Raw genomic sequence first — 14,179 nt, 5'->3', positions numbered from 1 at the left:
GCGCCTGCCTGCCTGCCTGCCTCTGCTCTCTTCCCGGCCGGGTTCTGCCCCAGGAAGGCGGCGAGCGGCCGGGGAAGCACGCGCGCCTCGCGGTTGCCGGCAGCTGCCGGGATGTCCCGGGCTGGGCTTTCCACCTAGGCTGAGAGGCAAAGCAAGCCAGCCAGGCAGGCAGGCAGGCAGGCATTCGTCCGGCGCAGCGCGGCGACGACGACGCTCCACCTCTCCGGGGCTCCCCCGATGCCCTTTGGCCGCCGCCTCCTGCCGGCTGCGCGCACAAGGAGGAGCGCCTGCGCCGCCTCGGCGGGATGTCTCAGGGCGCGCCGGCGGCGAGCACTTTGCGAAGGAGCTCCTCTTCGGAGGGGACGCAGCAGGTAAGGCAGGGAGAGGCACCGAGGCCGGGAAGTGGGCTGGAAAGGGGACCCGGGGGGAGGGTTGCGTCGAGTCGTCCTGGCGCGCTCCTTCCCAGCAGTGGGGGACCTACATTTGGGGGGGGGGCTTGAAGCTTGAGCTGCTATGGGGGCCCCTTCACAACCAGCAACGGGGTCTAACCACGGTTCTCTTCTTCCATGGGGTTGCTCCACGGCAGATCACCACAATTTGCGTTTTTGGGTATCCAAAATTCATAGAATCATCAGAATCTTAAGAGTTGGGAAAGACCCCCAGGGTCATCTAGTGCAGGAATCTCAGCTGAAAGCACCCATGACAGCGTGGTCATCTAACCTCTGCTTAAAAACCTCCATGGAAAGAGAGTCCATCACCTCTCGTGGGAGTCTCTTCCACTGCCAAACAGATCTGACTGTCAGAAAGTTTTTCCGAATGTTTAGTGGGAATGGCCTTTCTTGTAACTTTAAGCCATTGCCTCCAGTCCCACCCTCCAGGAGAAAGCGAGCATGTTCCCTCTTCCATGTGACAACCGTTAAGATATTTGGAGGTGGCTATCATATCTCCTCTCAGTCTCCTCTTTTCCAGGCTAAACATACCCTGCTCCTCATAAATGACTTAGTTTCCAGACCCTAAGCTTAGTTTCTTCTCTAGGGCCTGTTTTTTCAAAAAAGGGAAGGGGTTATATTAGCCACAGCAGAACAGCCAGCTTACTGTGCTACTAACTCTCAGACTTTGTTGAAATGTACAGTGGTACCTCAGGTTAAGTACTTAATTCATTCCAGAGTCTGCACTTAACCTGAAACTGTTCTTAACCTGAAGCACCACTGTAGCTAATGGGGCCTCCTGCTGCTGCCATGCCGCCGGAGCCCGATTTCTGTTCTTATCCTAAAGCAAAGTTCTTAACCTGAAGCACTATTTCTGGGTTAGCGGAGTCTGTAACCTGAAGCGTATGTAACCCGAGGTACCACTGTATGCAGCAAAAAAAAAATCTTATCTGATTTGTGCTACTAGACCCAATATTTTTAATCAAAGTGGACTGAAGTCACTTCTGGGGCCCCTCTGGAATTTGAGACCCTGAAGCTTGAGCTTCATTTAGCTTTGTAGTAAATCTGCCCCCTGCTTCTGAGGGATTGGAAATAAAACCACCATGATCCAAGCAGGGCTGCAGAGGTTTGGTGCTGCTGTGCAGTCTCAAAAAACAAAATCAGATCAAAAAAATATATGGGGGTAGAGGAGCAGGGCAGCCAAAATGACAGAGGTGTGTGTAGAGCGGTTTACTTACCAGGAAAGGCTATGGGTTTTGTCTTTTCCTTGTTTTTATTACATATTTTGTGTTTTTAAACTATTTTTGGGCTGTGAACTGCCCTGAGATCTTCAGGCGAAGGGCAGTATATGAATTTAATAAATAAATGAAATCGCATGGGGTATGTTTTAGAAGAAATCTGTGAAGCGGATGAGGGCGGAGGAACAGGTGTGCACAGAAATAATTCCAGGTGAAAGTTTCCTGCATGGCAGATGACGCTCGCGGCCGTTCCAACTCTGCAATTCTATGATTCTAAGGCCTATGACTTATAAGTTACAGGTTGTCAACTTGGCTATTCTCAATCTTTATGTGACCGGGACCCCTCTACCCCACTTGGCACCACTGAAAGGAACCCTGGTGGACTGTGTCTGCCAGGGATCTCCTATGGGACTATACATTTCAGAACAAACTTAGAACAAGCTGCTCTGTTTGTCCATTTGACACTAACAGAGCAAAGGCACGCAGCTTGAATTTGCCCATTGAACAACAGCCCCATCTTTCTGTGGCTACAAGCCATGATTGCTCTGCCTCCACAGCTTGGAGGCACCAATGCTTCTGAATGCCAGTTGATGGAAACCAGCAGAGGGAAGAGAGAGGGCTCTTTGCACAGGCATCTGGTCGGCCACTGTGAGAAGAGGATGCTAAGCTTAGATGGGCCTGAATTTAAATTGCGTAACAATAACTAACAGATCAGTGACTGAGAGAGTGAGAAGAAGTAAACTGACAGTGAGGTGGAAGGAGGGAATGAATCAGAGTGGATGGAAAGAGAAAGGAAGAGGGAAGGGCAGAAAGGACAATCTCTTTCTCCAGATAGGCCACATCCTTGTTCATCCTGAAATGCTAATTTTTAAAAGTCTCCAGGGAAGGAGGCTAGAATTACCCATAGACATCAATGGGGAAATTAAACAATCTGATATAACTAGGATCGGGCACAAGCATGTCCATTTCGCCCTTCCCAAAGCAGGGAGTAGAAAACCACATTGGAGCGGAGCATCCTCACTTAGGGTTGGCATAAGGCCACAAGCAGTGTCTGTGCGGAAATCATCAAAAATGTCCGGGAAAATCCGGACGTATGGCAGCCCATGTCAGGAGTGTCGTTTTTGCAGATTTCCCTCAGAAATACGGTAGCTCGAAAACATCCCATTTCCTTGAGATTTTGCAATTAAAAAACCAAAAGAACTTTTCTGTCTAGATTTTTGCTTTTTGAAATATGGCAACCCTATCCGTGGTAGGCATGGATTTCTGTCTATTAGGAGTGGATCTTGGGGTAGGGGGATGGCATGGGGAGTGGCTGGAACCTGGAACAAAATTGCACTTCATACTGCAAAATTTTGTTGCAGGACCCACTGTATAATTCTCTAAATCAAAACCCACCAGTGCTCATAAGCGACTTGTTGGTCATGCCTTGCCCGAAGGCAGTAGGTACCCTCAGCGATACCGTCTTGTGTGTGTTTTTTAAAGTTGCTTTTCAAAGAGAAGGAGAAGGAGTGGGGGTGGGGGGCAATGGGGGGAGAAGGAGTGAGTTAGATTGGAAATTCGATGCATTCTCAGTGGGGGAACTTCCGTGCGCATGCAAAGTGTTTACCATCACAGAAGACAGTGGGAAGCCTCAGCGAGCAGATCATACCCCGAAGGGGAAAGCAGAGAGAAGACCCAGGTCCGCTTCAGTGATTTTGCTGGGACCTAAGCACACCAAAGCCTTCCAGGGCCCATTAAGCTAGGGCTTGCCGATCAGAAGGTCGGCAGTTCGAATCCCCGCAACGGGGTGAGCTCCCGTTGATCAGTCCCTGCTGCTGCCAACCTAGCAGTTTGAAAGCGCGTCAAAGTGCAAGTAGATAAATAGGTACCACTCCGGCGGGAAGGTAAATGGCATTTCCGTGCTTCTCTGCTATGCCAGAAGCGGCTTTGTCATGCTGGCCACATGACCCGGAAGCTGTACGCCGGTTCCCTTGGCCAGTAAAGTGAGATAAGCCCCGCAACCCCAGAGTCGTCCGCAACTGGACCTAATGGTCAGGGGTCCCTTTACCTTTTTTAAGCACACCAAAGCCTTCCAGGGCCCATTAAGCAGAGTGAAGGGGCCATGCCATGCTTCTGAATACCAGCTGCTGGAAACCACCAGAGGGGAGAGTGCTCTTGTGCTCGGGTTGCACTTGCGGGTTTCCAACAGGTCTCTGGTTGGCCACTGTGAGAACAGGATGCTGGACTCAATGGGCCACTGGCCTGACCCAGCAGGCTCCTCTTATGTTAAGCTGCAGATGCTACAGCAGCAGCCAATCTACCCTCCATTCCCATTTTTGCAAACAGCAGGTGTTTCTTTACTAGTGCACCTTAAAAAAAAAAAAGCACACGCACCAGGAAGTGTGCAATAACAAACGTTACTGGCGTATTTCACAATGGTCAAAATGAAGAGTTGTGAATTGGGAAAGGGATTTGAATTAAGAAATAAACAAGATTCTAGTCCATCTAGCCCCCAATGCTCTAGTGATTCTTCCTTCTTTCCGTGTTCTTGGGTTAGTCCTTCACCTTTTTGTGTCCACATTCCCATCTCCCTTCACTCCCAATTAATGTTTACACGTTGTAGTTGTGTGTGTGTGTGTGTGTGTGTGTAGGTTTTGCACAAGGCCTCTGTATTAAAATTTAAGAAATATAAAGGTTTAGTTATGTTTGGCAAACATACCCCCAGCATGCAGTAGTTGGAAGTAGGCATGTTTGGAAATTTGTCGGCAACTGCAAAGGACATCTCTTGTATGTGCCAATTTCTCCTGAAGCGCAGTTTTAATTTTATTCTTAATACTGCTGTTTTGCAGAAGAGCAGCTTAAAAATAATAATAATATGATTACCTTCAGCCACAGTTGGTGGAAATAGGCATGATGCATCCTTTCCTTTTGGCTGATGGAAACAGAATGGCTAAGCTGTGCTCAGGCAAGGAGCAAATGAAAGTAGAGGATGCAGCAATAGATGGCATGTTGTTATTGTTTAGTCGTTTAGTCGTGTCCGACTCTTTGTGACCCCATGGACCAGAGCACGCCAGGCACTCCTGTCTTCCACTGCCTCCCGCAGTTTGGTCAAACTCATGCTGGTAGCTTTGAGAACACTGTCCAACCATCTCGTCCTCTGTCGTCCCCTTCTCCTTGTGCCCTCCATCTTTCCCAACATCAGGGTCTTTTCCAGGGAGTCTTCTCTTCTCATGAGGAGGCCAAAGACTTGGAGCCTCAGCTTCATGATCTGTCCTTCCAGTGAGCACTCAGGGCTGATTTCCCTAAGAATGGAGAGGTTTGATCTTCTTGCAGTCCATGGGACTCTCAAGAGTCTCCTCCAGCACCGCACTGCAAAACTTCACTACACACAAACCCACACACCTATACAATGTGTTCATTGCATCCACAGTCAGTGCACGTGATTTTATACTGGATGCCTCTACAAACTGGATTAGCCGTGGATTGGAAAAATCTTAATTAACTCGGGGGGGGGGGGGACCAAATTAACTGGCTGGCTGTTGGATGAATGCTGTGAATGCTGTGGGGTGGGGGTGAGGAATGGAGGCACAGGGAGCTTCAAATCCACATTAAACTCCTTTGTAGGTGAACCCTAACTAAGTCATCTGATTTTGTTGGCCAGGGTCATGAAGACGATGAAAGGAAAGTACGACGGAGAGAGAAGAACAGAGTTGCGGCCCAGAGGAGCAGAAAGAAACAAACACAGAAAGCAGATAAACTCCATGAGGTGAACATTGCTGTGGGTGCCTGAGGGAGGGAGGAGCAGTAATATCATTCCCAAGTGCAAATGAGGGCCCTCTTCATACTTGTTTAAGGGCTGAACAAAATGGCAGCATTTGTCAGGGCTGGGGAACCTTGTTGTTGAGCAGCTGTAAAGTAGCAATGGGGAGTATGTGTTTTGTAGCAGAAAAGCAACTGGTGGGAAGGGGGTGCTTAACCCTTTCTCTGCCTACTGGTACTACGGTCCTCCCAGCCCACACTGCTGCTTTTTCCTTGGATGCAGCAAACATGAGTCTGGAAGAGAAGCAGCTGGGGGGAGGTGTTGTATGGAGAAGGAACAGCCAGGGGAATCACTTGCCTTGCAGTATCTGAAGGGCTTTCAAACCCGAGAGAGAGCTGATGTGTTCTCTGTTACTTGCAAGGGGTGGCACTAGAACTGATGGGTGGAAATTGCAGGGAAGCAGATTTTGGCTTCAACATTTAGGTGAGACGTCCAAATGGTTACGGGTTGTTTGACAGTGGAACAGCTGGCCTTGGGAGGTGTTGGGGTCTCCTTTGCTGGAGGTATTGTAGCAGAGGCTGTAGACAGCCATCTGTCAGGGAGGCAGCAATTGCGTCCTGCGCTATAGATCCTGCTTTGAGCAACGGATTGGATGACCTACAAGGTTCCTTCCAGTTTTATGACTCTATTATGTTCACATGCAAACGTCTGTGGAATTCATTGTCTCCTTCTACCATTTTGCATGTGTTCATTCACTACCCTGTTAGCAGTTTGGTGATGTGGCAAACAATGCCTTGCATGACTGGAATGGATGACGTTTTTAAATTATTATAAATGATCATACATAAATACATCATTTTATTTGTATGCCATAATTCTAGAGTTCAACCCATGCTCAAGGCGGCTTACAACATGAAAAACCGTATTTTTCCATGTATAAGACAAGGTTTTTTGCTTTAACAAATTAGTAAAAAATGGGGGGTCGTCTTGCACATGGAACATGGGCATCTGGGGGGGGGATTTTTAAAATATTTAAACAAATATCTGGTATTTTGGCTTGGGTGAACTGAGCTGGTCCTTCCTGCTGCCATTCCCTCTTTCTCCTCCCCCTCCGGGCTGTACACTGGTGACTGGCTCGCCCCCTGAAGCTCCCGCCAGCTCGATCATCGGAGCGAGAACAGCCGCTGCTTCCTCGGCCACCTCTCCTCGCCCTTCTTTCCTTTTTTTCCCTCTTCCCCTCTCAAACTCCAACCCCGTCCCCAGCTCACCACCTTCCTCAGCTTGGATTGCTTGACAGCATGGCCCGGTGCAGAGTGGGCACTGACTTCCCCCTGCTCTTCCTCGGCATGCTGTTTGGAAACCTCCTTCCCTGCAGCAGCCGCAGTAGGGGAAGCGTGTGGTGCCCCAGCTGCTGCCTTTGCTTCCACCTCAAAAAAGATCAACAACTTGCCGGCACCGATCATCTTCTTATACATCGTCTTATACGCGGAAAAGTACGGTAATTGCAAATGTAATAAAAATGGTCATAAACAATAATTAAAAGACATTTAAAAAGTACATAACTAAATAGAACAACTTCCACAATAAATCACAACAAGATCGAAGAGTAAAGATACAAAAATTAATATCAATAGCAACAGCAGCCTCTCACTCTCCTCCCCACCACAAAACAATACTCTAGCCCGAGAGTCTGTTCAGCAGCCTAAGCTTTTGTAGCTGGAGTCAGTCAGGGCCCCAGCATCCCAGGCCAGGTGGGAAAAGGCCTGCAAGGCAAGGAGCAGGTCTTCCACGACTCATAGGCAAGATGGTCTCTGGCCTCATCAGCAGCCTCAGCTTCTGTAGCTGGAGTCAGTCAGTAAATCCTGTGACCAGGCAGTCCATGATGTGATGTGCAATAGTGTTATTTGGCTTTGAATACTCTGTCATATGTTATCCCAGAGTGGCCAACCAGATGCCTATGGGAAACCCAGATGCAGGGCATGAGTGCAGAAACCCTCTTCCGTCCCCGTCCCCCCCAGCAGCTGGCATTCAGAGGCAAACTGCTTCTCATCTTGGAGGTAGCATTTAGCCATTGCTAGTTTTCCTGAAGGAGCTCAGCCTTGGTGTGTCAGAAAACCTTAGGCCCATCTATTTCTGCATTCTGTTTCTGACAGAGAGGCCAGCAGGATGCTCAGAAGGCAAGGTGCAGTGGAGCTGAACACCCCCAGCTGTTTGAACAGGGCATTGGCGATCAGTGGTAGACTGCCTCTGATCACAGCTGTTCCATGCTTCACCCTTGAGGCTCCTAGGCGGTTCTTTCCTCTGAAAACACATTTTCCAGGATGCTTAAACTCGTGGTTCTCAATGCAGCCTGGGGCAGTGAATTCTGCATAATAATTACAAACCACATGAAGTACAGTTTTGACTGGCCTGCATCTTACACACCCTGCCAGGTTCAGAAGATCCTGGAGTATGTCATGTTTTGACTCAGAATCGGTGTGTTTTTCACTATTCACTCTCTCTGCAATGTTCATGATATTAGAAGTCTGTGCCACAGCCCTTCTTGCTGTTGTGTGTCTTTCAGGGCTATACTTTCCTTTTGCTCTTTTCTATGTGTCTTCTATGTAACAAGTAGAGCAGAAGAAGCCAGGGCTCCTACACTTTAACTGGTGTACAGAAAAGGAGCTTTCAACAGGTGTAGCTTGTGAGGAAACTATTTTTTACCACAGTCATGGCAGTTCTCCAACATAATTTTTTTTTGCAGGCCACTAACTGACATGAGAGTGGCCGCTCAGTAGACCATTTAGTAAATCTTTTGTTATTCTACAAATCAAAACACAGATTTCAGATTTTAATAACATTTCCCCTTCAGTGTTGGCATTGTTGTCAAAATAATTGCTTTGGTATGAAAATGTCCTTTTATCTAGTAACATATAAAGGGGAATAATAATAATAATAATAATAATAATAATAATAATAATAATATAACAACAACAACAACAACAACAACAGTCACGCCACCCTTCATTGTAAGATCTCAGAGCAGTTCACAGAGTAAAGTACAGGAGAAAAACATGTAAATAATTAAACAAAGCAGCCAAACAATAACCGGCCCCCTTCTCACAGACAACATTTAAAAGGCTGTAGGATATAAATCAGCCAAGGGCCTGGTTGAAGAGGAATGTTTTTGCCTGGTGCCTAAAAATACATAATGAAGGTACCAGGCGAACCTCCCGGGGGAGAGCATTCCACAGATGGGGAGCCACTGCAGAAAAGGCCCCTTCTTGTGTTGCCACTGGGTGATACATCAATATATCGCCCAGGACCAGTATGAGGAGCAGACTGCAGTGTCTGCTTCACTCAGTGATATATCGCTGGTGAAACCGCCACCGCTCCTGAGTCCCTCTGCTAACGACTTCCTCCAGTGAGCGTTACTAACAGAGGGACTCAGGAGCGGTGGCGGTTTCACCAGCGATACATCACTGAGTGAAACCGCCATCCCACGCTGCCCTCATACTGCGCAGAGGAACAGATAACAGCTGCATCGGTGAGGCGCCGATACAGCTTGCGCCTCTCTCTGCATCTTTAAACTGCTTGGCTAAAGAGTGTGTGGTTGCCGCTCCCCTCAGCCGAGCAGTTAAAGGATCCCCCAGCCCAGCGCTGGCTCCTCGGCAAGTGGGGAGGGAGGGGAGGACCAGGGATGGATCTTCTGGGATTGGGGAACCCTCCCGTGCCCCAGCTGATCCAGACAAACAAGCTGCGTTGTCCCAGCCTGCTAGGCACTGGGGTGAAACCGCCTCAGCTTCCGCAGTGAGAGCTGCGACAAATTATCTTGGCGCCTCGCAGGCTGAGGCCAATGCAGCTTGTTTTTTCAACATCACAGTATATCGCCAGACCACGATGTTTGACTGGTGATATACCGCGATGTTGAAAAGATGATATTTCCCAACCCTAGATGCTACCTTTTGGACTTCACGTGGAGGAGGCACATGGAAAAGGGCCTCAGATGATGAATGCAGAGTCTGGGATGGTTTATATGGGAAGAGGTGTCCTTGAGGTACTGCGGTCCTCAGCAGTTTAAGGCTGCATCAGTACTGTATTGTGAAAATCACAGAGAGTAGTCAATAATCTGTCCCTGATCAAAGCAGTCCCAATCTCCTTTAAGTCAATCAATCAAATGTCAGGCCAAGAACATATATTCTTCATTGTTCTACAAACTTCCTGCAGACTACCTGAATTGTCTGTGGTTTGAGAGCCCCTGGCTGGGACCATGTTGCAACTTTAGAGTTGTAGTTTCTTTAGTCTCACATTCCCCTGGAGTACATTTCTGCATTCCTTTTAACTCTCCTTTCCCTTTCACTCCTGTAACTGATTACTGTAAAGCTGATTTTCTTGAGAAGAGAGGCTCAAAACTGGAATAAGAAGGGTGTTGGCCAAGACTGTGTTCAGTGAGGTCGTAACAACTACTGTGAGTTTTATCATTTAGTGCTTCAACGCTTTCTTATGAGCAATCCTGAATGCATTTTAGGAAATTAGGGGGGAGAACCAGAGAGATTAATGTGACATTTCCGTAGAAGAGAGCAAATTATTCATCCCCTCCATGTGTGGTACGTGGCACCCTTCAAGCAGGTAATGAACTTAGTGACTATAGCAGCTGTTCTGGGCAACTGCTTCTATCTACCGTACTTTTCTTTTTTAAGGTGTATTGCTATAAATTCTCCTAGCCACATTCAAATCAGGAGGGGAACCAGCAACCTGCTGTACATTTGCATTGGTGCCTAAACCACCTCTCTTTTCCCCACCTGCACTTAAAAAATAATAATTTAAAAAGCAGCTTTACGCCTATGTTTCATTTGACAAGCACACCAATGAAGAAAGCAGATAATGTTTGATAAAGGAGCAGAGAGGATGGGAGACTACAGGAAGTGCAGATTATTAAGATTATTTCATTTTAAAAATGGAAGCTGTGATGATCCAGGAAAGGGTTTGCAAATGATGTGGGTTTTGTGGAAGGATTTGAAAGAGGAGAGTGATATATGCAGAGCTCACTAGGGGGCTTAATAAACTTTCCTGCCTCCTGGTTTTCACCTGTTCTTTTTTTAAAACAACAACACAAAAACTGACAGACCACAAGAGATGGATATTGGGTTGTGTTTGGTTTGATTGCAAGCCTCTCCACAGTTATGGGTGTTTCTTTATTTCCAGTTGGTTCCTCTCCTCATAATAGACATGTTTGTGTGCGTCCGTTTCTGATGGCAGCAGCTCTAAGTAACTGCTAGGTTTTCAGAACATGGGAGGACAGCAATTGTTGCCTTTCCCCCTCCAGCAGCTGAAAGGGAAGGGTCATTGCTCAGTGAGAGAATATCTCCTTTTGCATACAGAAGGTCCCAGCTATCACTACGTACTGTAGGGCATGTTCTGAACACCTGGAGTGCTGCTGTCCGCCAGTGTAGGGAACACTGAACTAGATGAGCCAATGGTCTGATTCGGGGTGTGTTCCCATTAGTGCACAACGAAGTTGTATTTTGCGATCAGCGTTTGTGTTTGTTTCACAGCTCTTCTCCTGGCTGTTCACATCAGCACAGCTTCATCAGTGTCAGATTCATTTCTGTTTATGAATGCACCGGGGTCATTGACTAGAGGCAAAGTAGAAACAGCTTAAGAAATCCAATTGATGTGCGGCTAATTTGAGAAATAGTGCATCAAACTGTATTATTTTATAATAGGGGACAGGAACTCAACACTAATGTCTCATAACAAATGCAACTGATCTGTAGAAACAACTGTGCAACTTGAAAAAAAGAGGCAAGGCGTGTACTTTTGTAAACCAAGAAAATCTATAAAAAGAAGAAAAAATAAAAATAAGAGAAGACAGGATCCATATGTGTTTTGATGGCCCCATGTGTGAATGTGAATTAAAAACCCAACACTGGAAATGCAGTGTGTTCACAGCTATTTTCATAAGACTATTGTAATATGGACAGATTTAGGGGGGCTGTGTTTCTTGCTTGCAGAGGACAGGCCTCCCTTTGAAGGTGTCCTCTGTCTTAAAGGGCTGCCACCTGGTCCCAGTCCAGTTTCAAGATAAGAAGGGAGAGCAGGAAGGACCTTGAAGTTGCACATCAACAGTTAGCGGCATCTGGGCCGCAGATTGTGCAGGCTCATCTACATGTATAAATTAGCACATGTACATTTTAATGCAAATCAGTGCCTTCATGCGTCTTCTCTTGCTTGGGCGGTAGATTCCTACTGTATCGTCATTTCTCTGTCATGGCTAATAGTTTGGGGATAGGTCTGTCTGCCATGAATGTGTCTATCCCCTCTGAGCTACCACAAAGTGCCAACGCCTCTGATATGCAAACAGTAGGTTTGCATTAGTGAAGGCCGCAGTAATTGAGGGCTGTGTACACACTAATCTTGTTCATAGCACACAAAAAATGTAGTTTTTCTCAGTCGGGAATTATTCATGCTCATCCTCAACATGGTGGCTTCTAACAAGATTGATTCTAAATCCTGCCATCTCCACAACTTTTCCTGTTTACATATACCGTATCCCAGGGGAACGAAGAAGGAAATGGTCATTGTGACTGCTCACCCACTCATTTATTGCCATTATCGCCTACATCTGTTTTTAAATACCGTAGGTACAGTGGTACCTCGGGTTAAGAACTTAATTCATTCCGGAGGTCCGTTCTTAACCTAAAACTGTCCTTAACCTGAGGTACCACTTTAGCTAATGGGGCCTCCCACTGCCGCTGCATGATTTGTGTTCTCATCCTGAAGCAAAGTTCTTAACCCAAGGTACTATTTATGGGTTAGTGGAGTCTGTAACCTGAAGCGTATGTAACCCGAGGTACCACTGTACATAGCAATCGTTCCAAAATGGGCTTTATTTTCAGAACAGGTTTCTCAAGAAGCACTTTTTGTGGGGCCAAAGATATGCACTAGGTTATGTGTGGACTTTGTAGGGAAAGCAAGAACTCATTCTCCATTGGTTGCCGCATAAAATGTCATGTGTGTGCAGCCAGAATCTCAGGTCTGGACCCAGATGTCATGAAGCTTACTCTGTTGCCTCAAGGTGCAGTCATTTACATATCAAACTTGCCTTACCCCATAAATTACTATCAGTGGCTACTTACCAGTATGCTTCTGACTACAAGTTGTTGGGAACCATAGGAGGGAAAAGTGCTGTTGTGTTCAGATCCTGCTTGCATGCTTCTCATCGGCATGTAATTGGCCACTGGGAATAGGATTCTGGACTAGTTTGGCCATTCACCTGATCCACCAGACTTTTTTAATGTTCTTAAACTAACAAAGCCCAGACCATGATGTACAAGGAATATCACACAGAGACACGATCTTCAGAGTAGCTCTTGATAGCTGATACCAAGTCTGCTTTTATCTGATTTCTTCCCCTTGCCTTGTTTTTATTTACTTTGCAATGAGGAAACAGCGAAGTGGGGGAAATGGGCCTTGCAGTGGCTGGCTGGGTTGCATGCTTAACTCATGTGATAATCCGTTTCAGGAATACGAGTGCCTTGAGCAAGAGAATATCTCCCTGAAAAAAGAAATTGGAAAGCTGACCGACGAAATGAAACACTTGAGCGAAGTCTTGAGGAACCACGAAAAAGTCTGCCCTCTGTTACACTGCTCTTTAAACTTTGGCTTGATTCCTAGACACGATGTCCTCAGTGGCCCCTTGCCAAGATGAGGAGGCCACCTTCAGAGGATCTGCAAGTTCTACTGATACGAGAGAGTTTTTGAGAGCCTCTTTCTTTTCCACCATACTTCATGGACATGACAAGCACTCTCGCAACTTGCGACTGGTTTCCCACCGCGAAAGTCTAGTAAATAATCAGGATGCTTCCTTGAGGATGAAAAACATGAATGGACTGCAACCTTGTGGGAAAATCTTTGGACAAAGTCTCTCTCTCTCTCTCTCTCTCTCTCTCTCTCTCTCTCTCTGCATGTTTCCACTGTGTGCTGTTTGTCCAGCAAGGAATCTGAAATGTGGCCTTGAATGCAAATAATGTCATCACATTTATTTTTAAAGACACAACTTTCTTGTCCTCATTGTTGCTAAGAAATGTGCTGGCGATGATGAGGAAAGGGGAAGAGCCTGTTCTGGAGCTTGAAACCAAAAGAGATAGTGGGCACATCCTGGAGCCAAGGATTGCCACTTCTGCATCTCTTGCCTACCTACCCGATTCTTTGTTCCCTATGTGCCTTGGGCTTCTTCCACTCTCTGTCAAGTTCTGTGAAAATCCAAACATTGCATGTATACTTTTCGGGCTTGTTGTAGTCGTACATAATGCAGCCATCTCCCCTGGTGATTGGGTAGCCCACATCCTAGGCCTATTGTTTTCTTCTTCTTTTTGGTGGCGGCGGCGGGGGGGGGTGTTCCCAGTTTTCAGGAGAGCCCTGAGGGAAGCATGCAGAGGATGGCAGAGGGAAGAAGAGAGGAAGATTCCCCTCTCTTGAGCAGTACCGTGGGGTTTCTTAACTGCGAGCACACCATGAATTTAAAGCACATGAGCTCCTCCAAAGATTCCTAAGAACGCTAGTTTATTGTAGCTCCGTGAGGGGCTAACTATGGCTCCTAGGATGCTCTGGGGAAAGCCACATGCTTTAAATGTATGGCATGTATGTTCTTTCATTCCTTTCAAATAATGAGCCTATGGTTTGGCTACGTTGTTGAACTGTGCCTCCAGCATTGATACCCTTTTATTTCCTCCTTCTTTTGAGCCGCTGTTCTGAACCCCATTCTACAGAGAACATATTGATGCCCCCCTTTT

General features: G+C 46.8%; 1 protein-coding gene across 1 annotated transcript; it reads left to right on the top strand.

Moving 5' to 3' along the window:
* BATF3 (basic leucine zipper ATF-like transcription factor 3) lies at window positions 1–14,087 on the top strand. Its single transcript, XM_079969098.1, has 3 exons — window positions 1–371; window positions 5,307–5,411; window positions 12,910–14,087. The coding sequence occupies exons 1-3, from the start codon at window positions 306–308 to the stop codon at window positions 13,093–13,095; spliced, it is 357 nt and encodes a 118-aa protein (XP_079825224.1). The 5' UTR covers window positions 1–305; the 3' UTR covers window positions 13,096–14,087.
* The last annotated feature ends 92 nt before the right edge of the window (window positions 14,088–14,179 follow it).

This window comes from Podarcis cretensis (genome assembly GCF_951804945.1).
Source record: "Podarcis cretensis genome assembly, chromosome: 3".
Taxonomy (NCBI): domain Eukaryota; kingdom Metazoa; phylum Chordata; class Lepidosauria; order Squamata; family Lacertidae; genus Podarcis; species Podarcis cretensis.
Note: the sequence above shows the minus strand (reverse complement) of the source record. Positions and strands in the feature narration are given on the sequence as shown.

Coding starts and splice junctions, on each gene's coding strand:
- BATF3 (XM_079969098.1), top strand. CDS start 306: ATGTCTCAGGGCGCGCCGGCGGCGAGCACTTTGCGAAGGAGCTCCTCT. Junction 372..5,306: donor CTTCGGAGGGGACGCAGCAG/GTAAGGCAGGGA, acceptor TTTGTTGGCCAG/GGTCATGAAGACGATGAAAG. Junction 5,412..12,909: donor AAGCAGATAAACTCCATGAG/GTGAACATTGCT, acceptor AATCCGTTTCAG/GAATACGAGTGCCTTGAGCA.